Genomic DNA, 19465 nt, shown 5'->3' with positions numbered 1-19465 from the left:
TCTGTAAAGGCCTGATGAGACTCTGCTGAGAATTCCTAGTAGATCAAACCTCTCACTGTCTGAAAAGAATTTCTCTACAGAAAATAGATTAGAACAAAGAGCAACAAGCACACCTTTAAAATGATGTTTCACAAATCTCTGAAAGAAAATAACATTTAGATTGGCTTTATAAACTGTCTGGCTACCACTTCAAGTAGTGGATGTAATCAAAATCTTGGGGGGGGGATCCTAGAAAGAAGTGAGAAAATGGATCATGAAATGCAGAAACACCACGTAGAATGGATATAAACCAACATCATGAGAGATTTAAGCGTTTTAGGAGGAAAACCAAGAAAGGTAGTTATGTGGAATTTCATAATCATACCCCGAAAGAGCCTTTTTTCCCCTTAGATACACACACTGTTGTTTCCAGGTATTTTGAAAAGAGTAACTCGAACTAGAAAACAATGCTTGGACATCGTTGTGGTTTATTTAATTTGAAAACATGTCCTGCCAACCAAGCCATCAAACACTAAGTGTGAACCCAACACACAAGAAACTCCAGCAGGATCAACAAGTGCGGCTCTGGCACCTGTCAAGGATGCCGAGAAAAACCAGAGAAGAAACTATTAACTGTCAGTCTTAATCCTCTTCCGAACTCGAATCATCCTCCTGGTCAGAGAGTTCTGGCACCGGGAAGCGGAGAATGGCGGCTACTCCTGTCAGCTGGCCCAGCTGTTCCCCAGACACATGGAGACTAGAGAATATCCTTACGGTGCCAGCGTTCTCTTTGACGCTGTCCACCAGCCTGACATACCGGCTCCGGGTGGCCACGTCCTGATGCCGGAATAGCTCATCACTGATGAGCAAGGTATCGATGGCCAAGGCTTCGTTGGCCCTCTCCACCTGCTTGAGTCCATAGAAAGCTCGGTCAGGTTCGTGCTGTAGCATTTTGTAGAAATCATCCAAGGCTTTCACTTCCCCAGCAGCCTTCGTGTCTGATAGGCGGCTCGCTACAGTAGGGTCGCATAGGGCCTCTTTCAGGGAGTACTTGTGTCCAGAGGAGGCGTGGACCTAGAATCACAATTATAAAAGTTTATAAAAGTCAAAGAACCTCTGAAAGTATCCATTAATCAGTCCACAATGACATAAGTCAAAAGCATGAATAAGGCTTAGGCAAAGGTTGTCTTATGAAAGTGCTAGATACTGCACAGTTCAGTTCTCTTTACAATCTCATTTATAATCCCAGCTAAGCCTTCCATTTCTCCCCATTCTAAAACATTAGAACCTGAACCGTGCATGGTAAGTAATCCCTCTGCCCACTCTTAACTCTCTCTGGATAAGAGTTTTTACCTGAAGGAATTTGGAGCGGTTTTCCAGAAGCAACTTATTGTCCGTCTTCACAGCTTGCTGAAACATGTAATCGCAGAACTGCTCTCGCACAAATCCAGGGCTGGCCACCAGAATGCACTTTACAACATCAAAGTTTATGTGGCGCTGGATGGCCTGGACCACCTGTTCATAGAACCGCTCCAGGGCCCGGTCATGCTGGGAGCAGTTGCCTTTCCGTTTCCTGGGGATGTTCACCTCCACCTTGGCACGGGTAAGGGTCATGCTGGGCGTGACTAAGCAGACGTGGGCGAGGCCCTCCTGCATGACCACGGCTGCCACATCAGCACTCCACGCCGGGTCACAAGCCTGCTCGATGCGTTCCAGAACCACACTGTCCCACTGTTTCTTGGCCAGGGTGAACTGGCGGTTGGGCTCCAGTTCGATGGTGTGGTAAGCCCCCATCTTGACATACTCATTCTCTTGGATATTGGTCCCTTTAACCCGCAGCTGGCAGGCCTGGGAGTCGAAGTCGATGGCCTCCACGCAAAGAGTGAGGGTGGTGCGGACACGGTTGCTCCCCACGCTGCCCGTGGAGGACTCGGTCTGAACCTTGCGGATAGTGGAGGCGCGCAGGCTGTCGCCCACCTGCACTAGATTGTAGGTGTGCCACATGTCCTCGGGCTCCTCGGGGACGAGGGTGACCTGGCCCGCATTGTCCTTCTCGATATCCTTCCTCACGAGCTTCATGGCCTCAGCAGGGGCTCACTTTAGAACCGGGGGAGCTTAGGGGGTCCCCAGGAAGGGGGAAGGGCGGGGCAGGGAAGGGGCTGTGGGTTCGGGCCGGGAAGGTAACACTACCTCTGATTCTTGCAGCTCGGGACAGCAATTTTCCCCCACGCTTTTCTCAGTCTCCGCGCGCGAACCCACGCGGCGCGGCAGACCTCACGATCAGCACAGACAACTCGGGACTTCTAGTCGCCGGCCCCGCGCAAGCGGCTGACGCAGCGATCGCGATCGCGCAGGCGCAGCTCGCCTCCCGGCGCAAGTCTGTTGTCGTCCCAACCAGAGAGGCGGGGCCTGTCGTCTGCGCGCGCACGCAGGCGCAGTAAAAGAAAGGCTCACCCTGGGTAAATGTCAAAGGAGGCGGTAAGCACTCTTAAAAGCTGAGCTTTTCCCCACACATCCCTGTGTGCGAGCACATGCCGAGTACGTGAGTGCAAACATATGCATTTAAGCTGAGTTTGTTATTCTGCACCTTGGTATGAAGCCAGCTTCAAAACTTATGTAAAAGTGAAAAGCGCCCTCAAAAGTTCAGACTTGCCCCCGAAGTCCAAACTCTGCCTGGCCTTGCTTCCTCTGTTCCTACCCGCACACAGACTGACGCGCTTGTTGGCTCAGAGATATCCAGAAGCAGTTTCTAAGAACTTGTCACGTTCAGCCTGGCCTTAGCAACATGCCCCAGCTGTTTTCTGCGCCTAGTTACCCTGTTTGCACGATCCAGTTAACCCAGATGTTAAAGGACAGAGTCCAGAGAGAGCAGAAACTATGCGTGGAATGTACCCCTGGTGGACCTCTGTGTAGCTTGACCTGATTGATGTCCTGGGAATCCCAGAATCCACAGTTGGCAGACTCAGCGCACCAGTCTCTGAGGCGCTTAGTGTGGGAGCTGGACTGCAGTAAATGAGCGCTCGATCTTCCCTGCCACTGACTGGCCCAAAGCTGAGGATATGGGAAGTAAAGATAAGCTGATCTAATATGACCATCCCAAAAGAAAGAGCCACAGAATTGTTGTAAAGGGAAAAAAGAAAAACAAACAAACAAACAAACAAACAAAAATCCATTCCATTTTCCCCATCCTCTTTGGTACAGTGGCAATGGAAAGAAGGAGAAACCTCTTTCTGAAGACAGTGGGGGGAGAAGAGAAGTCCTGTACACATATGCTCGCTCACTGCATTTTGTGTAAGGGCCTTAAAGCAGAGGATGTGGAGAAAGAGGAACACTCCTCCACTGCTGGTGGGATTGCAAGCTGGCACAACCACTCTGGAAATCAGTTTGGCAGTTCCTCAGAAAATTGTGCATAATACTACCGGAGAACCCTGGGCACATACCCAGAGGATTCTCCAGCAAGTAATAAGTACACATGCTCCACTATATTCATAGCAGCCCTATTTATAATAGCCAGAAGCTGGAAAGAACCCAGATGTCTCTCAACAGAAGAATGGATAAAGAAAATGTGATATATTTACACAATGGAATACTACTCAGCTATTAAAAAACAATGAATTCATGAAATTCTTAGGCTAATGGGTGGAACTGGAAGATATCATCCTAAGTGAAGTAACCCAATCACAAAAAACACACATGGTATGCACTCACTGATAAGTGGATATTAGCCCAGAAGCTTGGAATACTCAAGACACAATTCACATATCAAATGATGCTCAAGAAGAAGGAAGAACAAAGTGTGGATACTTCGGTCCTTCTTAGAAGGGGGAACAAAATACCCACAGAAGGAGATATAGAGACAAAGTGTGGAGCAGAGTCTGAGGGAAAAGACCATCCAGAGACTGCCCCACCTAGGGATCCATCCCATATACAGTTACAAAACCCAGACACTATTGTGGATGCCCACAAGAGCTTGCTAACCAGAGCCTGATATAGGTGTCACCTGGGAGGCTCTGCTAGTGTAAGACAAATATAGAGGGGGACACTCTCAGCCAGCCATTGAACTGAGCACAGGATCCCCAATGGGGGAGCCAGAGAAAGGACCCAAGGAGCTGGAAGGGGTTTGTAGCGCTATAGGAGGAACAGCAATATCAGCCACCCAGTATTCCCAGAAGTCCCAGGGGCAAAACCATTAACCAAAGAGTTCATATGGCGTTACCCATGGCTCCAGACGCATAGGCAGCAGAGGATGGCTTTGTTGGACATCAGAGAGAGAAGAGGCCCTTGGTCCTGGGAAGGCTTGATGCTGCAGTGTAGGGGAATACCAGGACAGGGAAGCGGGTTGATTGGGGGGAGGGGAGATGGGTTATGGGCTTTTGAGGGGGGGACCAGGAAAGGGGTCAACATTTGAAATGTAAATAAAGAATATATCTAATATATATGTGCATATATATATAAACTGAAACAGAAGGAACACTACCTAATTCATTCAAAAAAAAAGAAAAAACAGCAGAGCTCTCTAGCCTTAATTGATGAAAGAAGATTAAAGGAAGAATTAATTATGTTAACTGATGTCAGCCATCTTTCTTAGAGGTTGGTGTGTGTTGCTTCTCCCTCTGCCGTCGTCTCCCCCACCCCCGCCATCTTTATTCACCATCTTCCTATCACAGAAAGCCTAACTCACATTGCTTTGTTCCTCCAAAGCCTTTCACCAAACCAGGCACAGGTCTCACTAAAGCAAGAAGATAGCATCATGGACTCCTAAAGAATGAGAGCCTTTCACTGAAGTACTATTACTTCTGAAAATATTCTCAAGCACGTTCTCACTCTTATAAGGAAACCGCTACCCTAACTTGTAAAAAATAAATAAGATGAAGTTAGGAGGAAGTTAACAGATGTGTTCAAAATCGTGTAACTGGCATTCAGACCCAGGTCAGATTAACTACATTCAGACCCAGGCCTGATTGACCACACCCACTACCACCAGGAACAATCAATCCTATGTACATAACCATCACTGCCAATGCAAGCTCTGGGCCCTTATCCCCAGCTGCTTCCTTTGACTGGCAGCTGTGCCAGTTCGCCGGAGCCAGCCTAGAAGGCATGGAGTGCGTTGACCCCTCCCCCATCCTGGTCACACCTTAAAGTCCTTACATTCTTTCCAGCACAGTTTTGTTTCTACCAAACCCAGATAATCATGGAAAAGATTTTACTTTAAAAGAAAAAAAAGAGTGCATTTATTTCTACATTTGTTATGTAGAAAACTCATAATGACTCTTATTTCATATTTCATGACTTTTTTAAGTTGTAAGGCAAATATCTTTCAACTGAACTTTTTTTTTAATATGGGGCTCCGTGTAGCCCAAGATGGCTGCTAACTGGATATATAGCAAGGATGACCTTGAACTTCTGATCCTCTTGCCTTCATCCCCTGAATAGCTGAATAATGGGATTAGAGGCAGGTACCTATTCACCAGAGGCTTTTAAGGGGCTCATACCAGGGGCTTTGTAAACACTGTTCCTACTGAGCTATATCCCCTGCCCTAGGCTACTTTTTAAAATGCCATTGTCCTCAGTGATTGAGCATACTACAATATTATTCAGAGTTAGACACCTTTCCAGCTAGGAACATTTTTGTTTGTTTGTTTGTTTGTTTTGCTTTGCTTTTGTCTTTTGGGTTTTTGGTGGTGGTGGTGGTGGTGGTGGTGGTGGTAACTTGGGCTTAGTGTTGATCAGTGAGCAGTTATTCACCTTCTTATGATACCTTTAGTATATTTCTAAATCAATAGCGACTCTTTTAAGTTATTTGGAATTGTAGTTCCTAATTTAACCCCCAAGTCCCTGCACTCAAGCTGAAGCACTCTGTTTTCAAAGGCTGTACCCCCCCCCCTTTTTTGGGGGTATGTTCTATCTCACCAGAATAGCCATTGTTCTGAATACATCCTAGGAATTTTTATATGGTACCTCAGGACTTAATAGTTATCAGGACTTAATAGTTCACTTTGCCTTGTGTGTCTGTCTGGAAGAGCCAGCCGAGCCATCTTGGCTGAAAACCACACCTCAGCTTGAATGCTTTCTCTGGCCTTTTTTAATTCTGGGTGTCTTGTTCCTTTTATCTTCTGACAGTCCCTGTAAGGTCCTTTGCTTGGAGTACCATATGTAATCATAAACTAGTCAGGGTAAAACGACAGCCATATTAATTTTTACAGAAGCTTACTAACACTCAGACTTAGTTATCAAACTATAGTTCATTTCACTTTATGATGACTATTAAAAACTATCATCTTAGGCAGTTGTATTTTAATTCTTTTCTCAAATAGCTAAAAAAAAAAGTAATGATGAACTAAAAAAAACACTAATAATAAAAAAGATCATTATTTACTAAATCTATTGCCTGAGATTGTCCTTTGTACTTATTGGCGTTTGGAAATAGAAACCTTCACAGGAATATTTCTAGTGGTATCTCGTTTGCCTATCATACTTATGTTAATCTTTCCAAAAGTAGAAAAAAACATCAGTGCTGAGTCTGTTGTCCTGGGGATACTTCGAGTGGAGAATTGGGCTAGAAGTCGGGCTCTTGCCCTCCATGCATTCTCACTGTGACTTTTGGCACACTCAGTCCATTTGAAACCAACTTTCCTGTACTTGGCAGTTGAGGGAATTGAAGTCAGTCTCACAGATTACAGTTGTAAAACTATGCTGTGTCAACTTAAAAAAAAAAACTAACACCTATGGTATTTGTTTTCAATTTTGTGTGCATTTAAATCTGACTCTTTCTAAAACTCATTCTAGTGATTTGGGATTGAATGGTTGTGCATCAAAAAAATAAAATGGTATAAATTGGTCCCACAAGAGAGACCTAAGTGAGTAGTATAACGGTCCCTGATACTAAACCTGAGTTCAGTCCCCAGGTAGAAGGAGAGAAATTACTATAGGGAATTGTCTTCTCCCCTATATACCCACTCTGTGGCACACTTGAACCCTTAGTCATACACACACAAAATAAATAGATGTTAAATAGTTTAAAAAACAAGACAGAATTGGTAGTCTTGAGTGGTCTTTCTTAGCTGGAGTCTGTCAGTGCTAGGTTCTGGGTTGTTGGTTTTTTTTTTCCTCTCTGTTACAAATAGGTTGTTCCTTCTCTTCTCACATGGACAGTCTTTATGACATTGTAACAGGAGTAAGATCTGTGGTAGATCTGTAGATCTGTGGTAGATCTGTAGAGTCCTGTAAACAAGGCACTCTGGGAAATCTCTGAAGAATTCCTGGCTTGGCGCCAGAAATCAATTGGGATCCCACAATCTAAGTGCATACATTAATTTGAACAGGATCATATTGGAAATAACTGGTTTGGGAGAGTTTTCTGGAAGAAAGCAGGTTGTGTGCAATTATTTCCCGCAGTGTGTTTCTTCCTAGCCATACGAGGGAATGAAATGGTTCGTGTTCGTGTGACAGCAACAAGGATGATGGCTCTTGAAATATGAATCATGTTTGAATACTTGGTACTTATCACTCCATCTTGTTCTTGTTGTTCATGGTTCTGTTTGACTTTCTGGAAAGACTTACTTTACTGTGATCACAATCCAAGTTTGTCATCTTTTCTTAAAGCCTTCCTGGGAGTATATCCCAACGTATTACCTCTCTGTGTTTTATTGTGTCTTCGAGACCATAAGCCCTTGAAGGGCTCAACCTACCTCTTTTAATCCCCAGCACAAATGATATGCACTATGGTAGCACATATGGACAGCGAAGCATCAGTTCTCCTTTAATTTATAGTTTTAAAGTTGACTATCATGAAAATTTTAAATGCAGGAAATAAGGTTGCATTTTATACTGTTGCCAAAAACATATGCAAGACTGCACTTAAGATAAACATGTATAAACCTATTCAGTTTTAAAGATATCCAGACAGGAAAATAGGGATTTTTAAAACACATATTCCTAACAGAAAGTGTTACAATTTTTTAAAATAACAAATGCAGCTACATTTATTGTACATGATTCGAAATGTGATCATTACAACACATATAGGCAGTAAGTGCTCTTATTAAGAACATCTGGGGACAGATACTATTTTTTAAAAGAGCATATGCCAACCTTAGGCTGTACAAAGGCTCCTGGGTGACCTCTACAAGCAAAGTGAAGTGTGTAAAGGAAGGGCTAATTATAGCTGAAAGGGGGAAAGGCAAAACAGGAAAAGACTTTTTCAAGGAAATTGTTGTACTCATTCTCTGAATTTCTTTTTGACACCAAATGCTAATGTGGCAAAGTCAACAGTCTATCCCCCACCAACCCCAGCCCACCACTGCCCTATGTGTGCTAGTGTGTGCAAGTGCCAAACACATGTAAGTATGTGTCTGTCTGCATTTATCTATGTAGTATAGGGAGATGTTGTCAAGAAGTAGTATAATGAAATGTTTAACCAATACTTTAGGACCCATGTCTAGTTGGTCAAAGCACATTTAATTTGCATTGAGTCAATGTGAATATTTGGGAGGCAGAGACAAGAAAGTCAGTACTTCACTCATCCTCAGCTATGTAGTAATTTTGAGACTGAGACTAATCTGATCTACATAAGATCTTGTACACACATAATGTAACTTAGAGCAAAATATAAAAACCACCTCAGTCATTTGACCTAGTGCAATTTAGATGCTCTATTAAAAATTAAGAATTGGCATGTATTTCAGCAGCTCCCCAATAATGCCCACAGGTATGTGTATTTAAATTACCATGACTTTTCTATTAATCCAGGTTTTGTAGCTATAGAAGGCAGACATTTGGAGAAAGCAGACTTTGAACTTATTGCACAAATTTCTATTTCTCTCAAAATGTAACTGACAGAAAAATTGAATAAAACATATAACTTTTTAAAGTTTCCTTTTAAGTCATGGAAAAGATCAGATTACAAATAGGCCTGTCATACACACCAAGCGCGAACACTCAGGAGCATGCCAGAAAGTTCAGTCTGCCACCACTGGAGACACACACACACACACACACACACACACACACACACACACACCACAGACTCCTCACAGTTGGTTTTTACATCATTTCACCCTTTTCTGCTTCCTCCCAGATGTAGCTTTTCCCAGGAAGCTCTGATTGAGGGAAATGGTGGCTGGGGGTTGGGGGCGATGGCAGAGAGGCAGAGAGACAATTATTCTTTCAATCAGATACACACTTGACTTAGAAAACAGCTGAGAAGAAGGGCAGAGCCCACATCTGTGTCTAGAAAGAAGGGCTGCTGTATCAGCCTCTTGGAAATCCTAGGATACAGAGTTCAGGTTTAATTTTTTTCTTTGCCTTTTTTCTTTTCTTTTTCTTTTTAGTTTTGGACATTTTGTTTTGTTTGAGAGAGGGTCTCACTAAGTAGCCATGTCTAGCATGGAACTAACTCATTACATAGACCAGCCTAGCCTCAAATTTGTAGCAATCAACCTGCCCCTGCCTTCAACGTGATAGAATCAAAGACACGAGTCGCGTGTCCAACAAGATGCAGTGCATATGTAGAAAGACATATACCCTGTGAATAGCTATCTGGTGCTGACTGCAATATTCAGACATGTTTCTGTTCCACTTTAATATTTCCCTAATAGGATGCTACTAACAACCTAGTAAACTACAAACTGGTTGTCTTCGGTGCCCACATTGTCTAGTGCTACATAAAATGGTGCAGTTGTCAACTGGTGGGTGAATGAAAATAGGAATAAAAAAGGAAGGACCTGACTGCTCTTAGGTATGGTGGGGGAGAAAGTTTATTGTAGGTAAAAGGGAAAACATAGTCAGACATAGAGAAATCTAGGAAGAGTCCTGAGTGAGTATGACCCTGAGTCAGGCCATGTGAGGAGAGAGGCCATGTGAGGAGAGCGGGAGAGGGAGAGGCGAGAGGAAAGCCGGGAGATTAGAAGACTGAAGAGGCTGGGAGGGTAAAGGATAGGTAAAAGGACCAGGGAGTCAAAAGGACTAGATTATATAGGGGAAGGCAGGTGGGGGAGGGGCAGCCAAGGAGAAGGGCAGAGTAAGGAGTGAGGTATGCTAGCCAAATCCTGTGACAGGTAGGAACTGAGGCATGCTGGGAGAACCTAGGGGCCAGGTCCACTTTAATGTGTTAAATAGACACTTCAGTTGGCCATTTGTTCCCAATCTTGAGACCTAACAGTGGGATCATCTATTCAATGAGATAAAAATAGAGGCAAGAATATATTTATAGGACAAACTAATCTTTTTAAGTAGTTTATAAGTTTGTTTATAGTCCATTATTTCATAGTTTATTCAATAAAAAGTGTCAATTATTCTTAAGTACAAAGGATAATTAGCCGGGAGGTGGTGGTGCGTGCCTGTAATCCCAGCACTTGGGAGGTAGAGGTAGGCAGATTTCTGAGTTTGACGCCAGCCTGGTCTACAGAGTGAGTTTCAGGACAGCCAGGGCTACACAGAGAAACCCTGTCTAGAAAAAACCAAATCCAAAAAAAGAAAAACAAAAACAACAAACAAACAAACAAACAAACAAAAGGATTATTAAAGCAATACACAGTCTTCACAGAGCACACAGCATGATGGAAGGCAGACAGCTACATATTTCATCATTGCCTCATATGATGTACTGTTTTATAGAAACGAGGGTGCTAGGGACATTCTGGTGTCTGGGGAAGGACAACTAGTCCAACTTATTGGCTCCCTTAGGAATCATTTGTGTGGGAGTTAAGGATCTATAGTGCTGGGAGTAACTGCTTACGTCAAGGCCCAGAGGCAACTTGAGAAAGATTGGCACTTGTAGAGCAGTCTGAAGGAAGTTCAGAAATCTTGAGGAAAGGCATAGTCATCTCATTTGCATCTCCTGACACTCTGCTCTACCCAGTTTGAGAATGGATCCAATTCTCCAGTCACCGAGAGAGCCCTGAATAGGCAAACTTTTCTGACTTTAGTGCTATGGCAACGATTCCACAATAGCTTTTCATCCAAGTTGCTTAACATGAACGTAAGCACACTATTTTGTGCCTCCTGTACCAGAACAGCAGTTGTAGGGAATAGAGTTGGATCCTAACTCTCGGAAAATACATCAAACAACGTTATTCATTCTATTAAAGTATTTTAAGGGGCATGTGAAAATTCAGCCAGTTAGGAATCTCAGTGGGAAGTTTTAGGGGTTGAGGTTAGAAGAAGAAGGGCAGAGGAGCACTCATATCAACACAGGTCAAGAAGTCAGCAGCCTAACAGAGAGAATTTAAAGAATGGATTGCTGACTTTGGCTCGGTGTTACAGAGGTATCAGTCCACAGCCAGTAGGTCATGGTAGAACAGCAATTCATATCATGACGGACACAAAGTAGAGGTGGTACGCAAGATACAATTCCCAAGGATACCTCTCTAGGTATCCTTTATCCACACAGCAAATTCCACCACTTCTCAATAATCCGTTTAAGTTTTATATCCATCAGTAGATTAAACCACTACATTTGAGCCTATACAATCTAGTCATCTCTTGAAAATGTAGCCCTTTGGGACAGTAGAGAGGTTTTTTTTTTAAATATTAATCATCAGTATTAGAACAAAACAGCATATATATATATATATATATATATATATATATATATATATATACACACACACACACACACACACACATATATGTTACTTTTGTTGCCTTCTAGCTAAGAAAATAAACAAATCCCAATGGATTCATCACTGTATTTACAAACATCATAATGAATAAGGCAACCCCCGATCATAACTCCTAATACATGGCTGCCATTGGAGTTCAGTTATTCAATTGGACCAATGACCGTCTTCCCATGCTTGGCCATCTCCTAACTGGAGTTCAGTTTGTATAGGAAATACTGGCTGTGGAAAGGGCTTGAAAGATGACTCATACTTCTAGGCAAGATTCTACAGAAGAAGAAAATACAGCTCAACGGGGGCCATATGTAGATCCTGTTACTAATTAACTGAGATGATAGAGTGCGCTATCATCTAATTTTGCTATATACCTAACAGTCATGGAAATAATGGCTTTATTAACTATATATGTATCCTTATCGAAGTAATTTAGCTATTTGTGCTTGCATTTTACCCACAAGGTTGAGCAATAGAGGAAAAGGAGCTTGTACAAATTAGGCTTGTTTCACAGCAGGAAACTTGAGGTCAGAGGTGCGAATCGAAGTAATTTGTCATTTACTGGCTGTTAGACTGGACAAATGGAAAAAAAATTCTCGTACTTTTCGTTTCTCAATTTTTTTTCTTCTTCAAATTATGGACAGTGGATGTATAAGCCTCCACTTTCTTTTTAAATTAGAGATAACAACATTACAAAGCTCTTGGCCCAGATTCCATCATATAATAAGTTCCAGTACTAATCTGTGCTACTTATAATAATCATCTTTGTAGAAGGCTGAATCTAACCATTGGATATTTCCTACGAGAGTAATGGGAACAGTATTACAGGGGATAGGGAGAAGGTGTGTATTCCCTCTGTTCCTTCTTGGCTAAACATCAGTGCTGATTCAGCTGCAATCTACCTGTCCCCATAGGTAGATACAACAGCCTTCTTCCGGTAATCAGGTTCCTCAAGGTCTATGAGCAATCACGACCTCTTCTCCCACTGAGGCTTCATGTGATTTCTATCTCCCATTTCTTATCCCATGTGCTCTACCATTACTGGCTCCCCTAAGGCCTCCTCTGGGCTGTCTGCTTACGAAACTACTTCCAGGTGAATCCTCTGTATGCGTCATATCTCACACAAGGATATTGACCTGTCTAAAACAATGACAAAGACTGTATTTGAATGTTAGTTAGGGAAGAACCTTTTTCTTGGCAAATCATTTAAATCTATGTTGGGAGAAACTAGCACAAGAAGTTGTAACTCCTCGGGAAGTGTACTGGAATGCTGATGGTTTGTGTTGATAGATACACAGCATTGAAAGCTAGACAGAGTTTGTTTAGAAGGCAGGGGTAGCGGGAAGGAAGGGTGGGGCTCTTTTGTAGAGGCATCAAACAAGATCAAGTCCACAGTGGCAAGAAGAGCAAGAGGATTACGAGGAAAGAAAGGGAACGATACTGGATGTGATGGGTGCTCTGTTTAAGGGTTGTGGTAGGCAGAATAACAGTCTGGAACCACCCAAGATGCCCTTGCCCTAATCCATGAGAGCTGAGGGTATTACTTTAGATGAGAAAGTGGACTTGACAGAGAGAATTGAATGGGCTTCTTGACAGAGGTACCAGATAGATGCAGGGAGCCAGGGGCAGGTAGACTTGAAAAGATGTGACCCTGAAGCAGAGCCAGAAAGAAAGACTGAAAAACTGCACATCAGGTTTTGAAACTGATCACAGGAAGTGGAGGGAACCGCCCCCGGGGGCTCATGATATTTATCACTGCATGACTTAAAACCTATAGAACTATAAAGCAGTAAACAGTTTGTTTTAAGCCAATAAATCAATGGCAACTTATTGCAACATCAATAAGAAATGGATACAGGGTTCTGGATTTGGGCAATCTGTTGAGAACTTTAGATTTTTATCTGAGAGGCAAACATGAACGGCTACAGATGATCTACTTCAAATAAATACAAGAAAAGTGTCGTATTTGGTAGGTGGGTCAGAGGTACAATTTAAGCTCTGTAGCATCATTTCTAAATGGATATGTCTGTAAGACTCCAGATTAACAGCTGAGTTCATGGATCAGTAAGAGATTTCCAAGTATGAGCAACTGATAAGGAAAAAAGTCAGACCCAGGATCCTTAATGTCTTGTGTCTTGTGGAATGGACATAAATACACTAAATATAAGGAACCTGTACTTCCCGGGTCAATAATGCTCTACATAGTGTACACTAAAAATGGAGCATACTTTAGAAATATCTGCCGATCTGCCTCTTTTAACTCTCATCTTGGATTCAACAAGGCATGTCATACCAATGTATACCTGAAACTGTAACTTTCTCCTCCCCACCCCTCCTTTTAGAGAAAATGGAAGCTTCGTTTCCACACTGACTGAATGCTTGGTAAAACGTGGAGGAAAAAAAAAAGATACAGCTTGAGTAACTAGCAAACAATTCAGATTTTGCAAAACATCAAGATACAATCTCTGAAAGTTTGGGTTGGAAGGGAATCACAAGGCGAACTTTCATCAAGGGTCAATGCAAGAGTTGGTAGGATAAAGCCACTCCCTGGCCTATAATGCAGTTCAGAAGTCACTGCTGTCTGGATTTGTGGACATTTCCTGAAGAGTGGGAAATGCTTGGATAAAAATCCCGTAGGTCGTTACCTGCCCACATCACTTCACTATGAAAGAGGACCGGCTTTTTAAACATCCCTTCGTAAGTGAACAAACAGAAGAGTTCTCAGTGCTTAGCCATCCACTGATGCGTTAACTGGCCCTATGTAGCAGTCAAATGTGAAATTAACTAGTTAGGCATGCCAACAGTGAAAACATCAGGCAATTGAATATCATGTCCTATTAAAGATAACCACTAATTGAAGGACTAATGAAGTGAGAATCTGTGCTTAAACCTTCTTCCTACCCTTTTACTTAGACACGGACTCAGTTTCCCTCACCAACTGATAACTACAATAAAGGCTGTGACTGTAGCTACTGTTAGGAAAATCTGAAATGCCCCCACATTCTCTCTGTTGAATAGAATTTCCAGGGTACTGTGCCTTCTTAAAAATACATTTGTATTTGAAAGACCGCACTGTGATATTTGGGTGCTAAACGTTCAATTTCAAAATGTTCCGCCTCTTAGGAGCTATCATAGAAACGTCATATTGGGACAAGAAGTAGATTTGTCTCGCATGCCTGTCTTTCCTTGTTCTTTGGCAGAAAAGGCTCTAAATACTGAACAGAAAGAAAATGCTATCAAGTCCACTTCTGAGCAACCCTAGGGCAGAAACTTTGCACACTAATCAGGCGCCCTCCGGTTACTCTCCCTTGCAATAATTCAAATGCCTAAAACACAACGTACAACTTAAAAACAACTTTAATTTGAACTGTCACTTGTGCTTGGAAAGTTCTTAGCAGTGCCTCTCGCACGCGGGCGCTTCCTTCAGTCCTTTGAACTGACCGGTCTACTTGCCTCTCGCCTGCCCCTCCTTTTGTGAGTCACCCCTCACCCAAGCCCCAAGCCCCACCGGAGATGCTCAGGAAAGCAGGGTGGCTTACCCGTGAGAAGCCAGATGCAGGCTACAGTGACCTCTAGGCTGGCAGGGCGCCTGGGGACCATTGCTGGAGCAGCTGCTGGAACCAGCGACGTGCTGGTTCGTGGGCAGGAGCTGGCAGGAACAGGCAGAACCCGGGCGCCGGCGACTTGTGCTCTGGGTCACTCCTACGGTCTCCGCGGGTGTCCGGCAGTGGTCCCAGCGGCTGCAGCGCCCGGGAGCGGTGGAGAAGTGATTTCCTGTGTTTTGGTCAAATGCTGCTAAGCCTGCTCCACGCTTCTCACATCCCAGATGGATTGCCACATCTCCCGCCCCTTTGCGCTCTTAGTCTCTGAAATCTCACTGGCAGCCACCCAGGCTCTATCCGAGACATGGACAAATAAAGCCAACTTCGCGGGACCGTGTTTAGGCTAAAGTCCACGGGGCAGCAGCAAAGCAAACCTTAAAGGGACATCTGCCTTTCACTGAGAGGGCGATCTGGCTTCACGAACCAAATCCCAAAGGTGGTGGGAAGGCGGGGCTGGACGTTCAGGAGGGTGTCGCCAGTCTAGTGGCCCCGCCTTCGCACCCCAGGACTTCTCCCGGATCTGGGTAGAAAGGGCACTTTCAAAGTGCCCGGGCTTTTAATCCTCTGAGAGAGGTTGCTTTCCTGTGCCCAGCTGCGCAGAAGAGATCAGACCCGCAAGGAAGTTAGCCCTTTTATGCCGGCGGACTCAGGAACTTGACCTTGGAGTCTTCTTGCTTCCTGAGCGTCCTTGCCACAGGCAAGCTTCTCTGAGGGCTTTCCTTTAAGTTGCAAAGAGCTTGTCTCTTTTAGAAGACTCCCGATTAAAGGAAGTAGAGGATAAGGTTTTTTGAGGAGGGATCCCGGTAAGAATGCCTGGAAAAAGGGAGAAACTAGACTGGGGGTGGGCAAGGAAGAGTGGGGTGTGGGTAGGAAGGCAGCCTCCTTAGAAATGGAATGTGGGCTATTTTGTCTAAGCTAAATTAGGATGTTTGAACATTGAGGACTGGCTCTAATAGAAGCCAAGGCACTGGTTAATTTTTTTTGTTTTGTTTTGTTTTGTTTTCCTTCTTGTATGAATGCGTATTAAGTCAGTTCGTGTAACTTCTGTCTCAGAGAGGTGGGCAGGAGTTGGTTGGCCTCCCGTGCCTGGCCACTCATGATCCATATTAGCCTCAATAAATACGTGCCATTTTCAAGTGGCCTCGCACTTTTGAGAGTTTCAAAGAAGAGGAAGGAAGGGATGAGTGGGTTTGTGGTTAGAGCCCTTTGCAAACATCAGGCCAAGTGAGCCAATACTACAACATTGCTGTCCTTAGTAAGACAGAGTAGGAGAAGGATGCCACCCAAAGGAGGGCCGCTGTCTAGACCACAAGGCGGGGAGCATAGGGGCAGGGAGTGGGGAGGGCTGGAGAAGCCCACAGGTAAACTGCCTAACAGAGAAATATAGAAGCTACCAGGGGGAAAGGACAAATGTTAAAGAAGTCTGAAGGTCAAGAATGGGGTGAACTAGTCAGGCATAGTGGCCATTGACTGTTATACCCACCACTGGACAGCCTGAGGAAGGAGGGCGCTTCCGATTCAAGAGGCAGCTTGGGCCCCAGAGTGAGACCCTATCTCAAAAACAGACAAACACACACACACACACAGCAAGCAAGACTCCAAGGTGGTTTGAATATGCTTGGCCTATGGAAAGTGACTCTATTAGGAGGTGTGGCCTTTTGGGAATAGGTATGGCCTTGTTGGGGGAAGTGTCACTATTTCACTGTGGATGTCACTGGTGGTGGCCTTTGAGGTTTCAAAAGCCCATTCCCACTTACCTCCCTCTGCCTCGTAATTGGGGTCGTTGAAAGTTCTCAGCTACTGCTCCAACATCATTCCTGCCAGGTAACACGAGCCCTGCCATTATGGTCAAGAACTCTAACCCACTGAAACTGGAAGGCCCAGTAAACCCATTCTTCTGTAAATCACATTGGTCCAGGTGACTTATCACAACAATAGAAATGGAACTAAGACAGTTAGTATTACTGATGGCCTTAGAAACAAACACACATATTTTACACAGAAGCTTATTATGGTGAGCCTCATCAAATACACTGTAAAATTACTAAAGATCTGGAGTGAGGTCACATGGATTCTAGCTCTGGAACCACAGCGCCATAGCTGTATGATATGGAAACATAGCCTAGGTTTTCTTTTTCTTTCTTTTTATTTTTTATTTTAATCGATATATTTTTTATTTACATTTCAAACAATTTCCCCTTTTCTGGTCTCCCACTCCCCGAAAGTCACATAAGAACCCTTCCCTCCCTCTGTTCTCCCACCCACCCCTTCCCACTTCCCTGTTCTGGTTTTGCCTTATTGACAGTGCCCGCGCTGCCACGGTACCAAGTATCGGGCGTAGGCCTGGTGGATTAACAAAAAACACAGACACGGGTCATTCTGCAAGGACAATGCCAAAGCTTTACTGAGAGACCAGCAATATATATACTAGAGGCCAGGGAAGGGAACAGGAAAAATCAATTATAGTCATAGGTCAGGCACCTGGAAAGTCCATACCACACTGGGCAGGAAGGCAGGAATCAAGCTAAGCCACGGGATGTTTTGCGCTCAAGAAGCCTGTGCAAACAGCTCAACTGGGGGTGTTGAGCCAAGCTCTCTGGTTCCCAACACCTTATACTGCTACACTGAGTCTTTCCAGAACCAGGGGCCACTCCTCCATTCTTCTTGTACCTCATTTGATGTGTGGATTATGTTTTGGGTATTCCAGTTTTCTAGGTTAATATCCACTTATTAGTGAGTGCATACCATGATTGATCTTTTGAGACTGGGTTACCGCACTTACTATGATGTTCTCCAGCTCCATCCATTTGCCTAAGAATTTCATGAATTCATTGTTTCTGATGGCTGATTAGTACTCCATTGTGTATATATACCACATTTTTTGCATCCATTCTTCTGTTGAGGGATACCTGGGTTTTTTCCAGGTTCTGGCTATTATAAATACGGCTGCTATGAACATAGTGGAGCATATATCCTTATTACATGCTGGGGAATCCTCTGGGTATATGCCTAGGAGTGGTATAGCAGGATCTTTCGGAAGTGATGTGCCCAGTTTTCTGAGGAACCGCCAGACTGATTTCCAGAGTGGTTGTACCAATTTGCAACCCCACCAGCAGTGGAAGAGTGTTCCTCTTTCTCTACATCCTCGCCAACACCTGCTGTCTCCTGAGTTTTTAATCTTAGCCAGTCTGACTGGTGTAAGATGAAATCTCAGGGTTGTTTTGATTTGCATTTCCCTGATGACTAATGAAGTTGAGCATTTTTAAAGATGTTTCTCAGCCATCTGAAGTCTTTCAGGTGAGAATTCTTTGTTTAACTCTGTACCCCAGAGTTTTCCCAGTTTGTTGGTTGCCGATTTGTCCTTTTGATGGTGTCCTTTGCCTTACAGAAACTTTGTAATTTTATGAGGTCCCATTTGTCAATTATTGATCTTAGAGCATACGCTATTGGTGTTCTGTTCAGGAACTTTCCCCCTATACTGATGTTCTCAAGGGTGTTCCCCAGTTTCTTTTCTATTAGCTTCAGAGTGTCTGGCTTTATGTGGAGGTCCTTGATCCATTTGGAGTTGAGCTTAGTACAAGGAAACAAGGATAGATCAATTCGCATTCTTCTGCATGCTGACCTTCAGTTGAACCAGCACCATTTGTTGAAAAGGCTATCTTTTTTCCATTGGATGTTTTCAGCCCCTTTGTCGAGGATCAAGTGGCCATAGGTGTGTGGATTCATTTCTGGATCTTCAATCCTGTTCCATTGATCCGCCTGCTGTCACTGTACCAATACCATGCAGTTTTTAACACTATTGCTCGGTAATATTGCTTGAGGTCAGGGATATTGATTCCCCCAGAATTTCTTTTGTTGTTGAGAATAGTTTTAGCTATCTTGGGTTTTTTGTTATTCCAGATGAATTTGAGGATTGCTCTTTTTAACTTTATGAAGAATTGAGTTGGGATTTTGATGGGTATTGCATTGAATCTGTATATTGCTTTTGGCAAAATGGCCATTTTAACTATATTAATCCTGCTGATCCATGAGCATGGGAGGTTTTTCCATTTTTTGAGGTCTTCTATTTCCTTCTTCAGAGTGTTGAAGTTCTTGTCATACAGATCTTTCACATGTTTGGTAAGAGTCACCCAAGGTACTTTATACTGTTTGTGGCTATTGTGAAGGGTGTCATTTCCCTAATTTCTTTCTCAGCCTGGTTATCCTTTGAGTATAGGAAGGCCACTGATTTGCTTGAGTTGATTTTATAACCTGCCACTGTGCTGAAGT

The 19465-nt window shown here is 43.6% G+C and overlaps 2 protein-coding genes across 2 annotated transcripts in view; both read right to left on the bottom strand.

Annotated features, from left to right (window-relative positions):
- Itga1 (integrin subunit alpha 1) overlaps window positions 1-15223 on the bottom strand; it is a 151572-nt gene extending 136349 nt beyond the window's left edge. The window contains exon 1 of the mRNA XM_052160041.1: window positions 15134-15223. Coding sequence (XP_052016001.1) covers window positions 15134-15194 — 61 coding nt within the window. The 5' untranslated portion in view covers window positions 15195-15223. The remainder of the gene's footprint in view (window positions 1-15133) is intronic.
- On the bottom strand, window positions 448-15219 carry Pelo (pelota mRNA surveillance and ribosome rescue factor). Its single transcript, XM_052160042.1, has 3 exons — window positions 15134-15219; window positions 1333-2434; window positions 448-1053 (listed from the first exon to the last, which is right to left on the bottom strand). Exons 2-3 carry the CDS (start codon window positions 2056-2058, stop codon window positions 622-624), a joined length of 1158 nt encoding a protein of 385 aa, XP_052016002.1. The 5' UTR covers window positions 2059-2434; window positions 15134-15219; the 3' UTR covers window positions 448-621.
- Window positions 15224-19465: the final 4242 nt, after the last annotated feature.

The sequence above is a fragment of the Apodemus sylvaticus genome, chromosome 16 (assembly GCF_947179515.1).
Source record: "Apodemus sylvaticus chromosome 16, mApoSyl1.1, whole genome shotgun sequence".
NCBI lineage: Eukaryota > Metazoa > Chordata > Mammalia > Rodentia > Muridae > Apodemus > Apodemus sylvaticus.
This window is presented reverse-complemented; position numbering and strand designations above follow the sequence as displayed.

Bases quoted from the DNA above. Each gene is read 5' to 3' on its own strand.
- Pelo (XM_052160042.1), bottom strand. From the start codon at position 2,058: ATGAAGCTCGTGAGGAAGGATATCGAGAAGGACAATGCGGGCCAGGTC. The intron at 1,054-1,332 runs GTAAAAACTCTT...TTGTGATTCTAG, and splicing joins ACCGCTCCAAATTCCTTCAG to GTCCACGCCTCCTCTGGACA.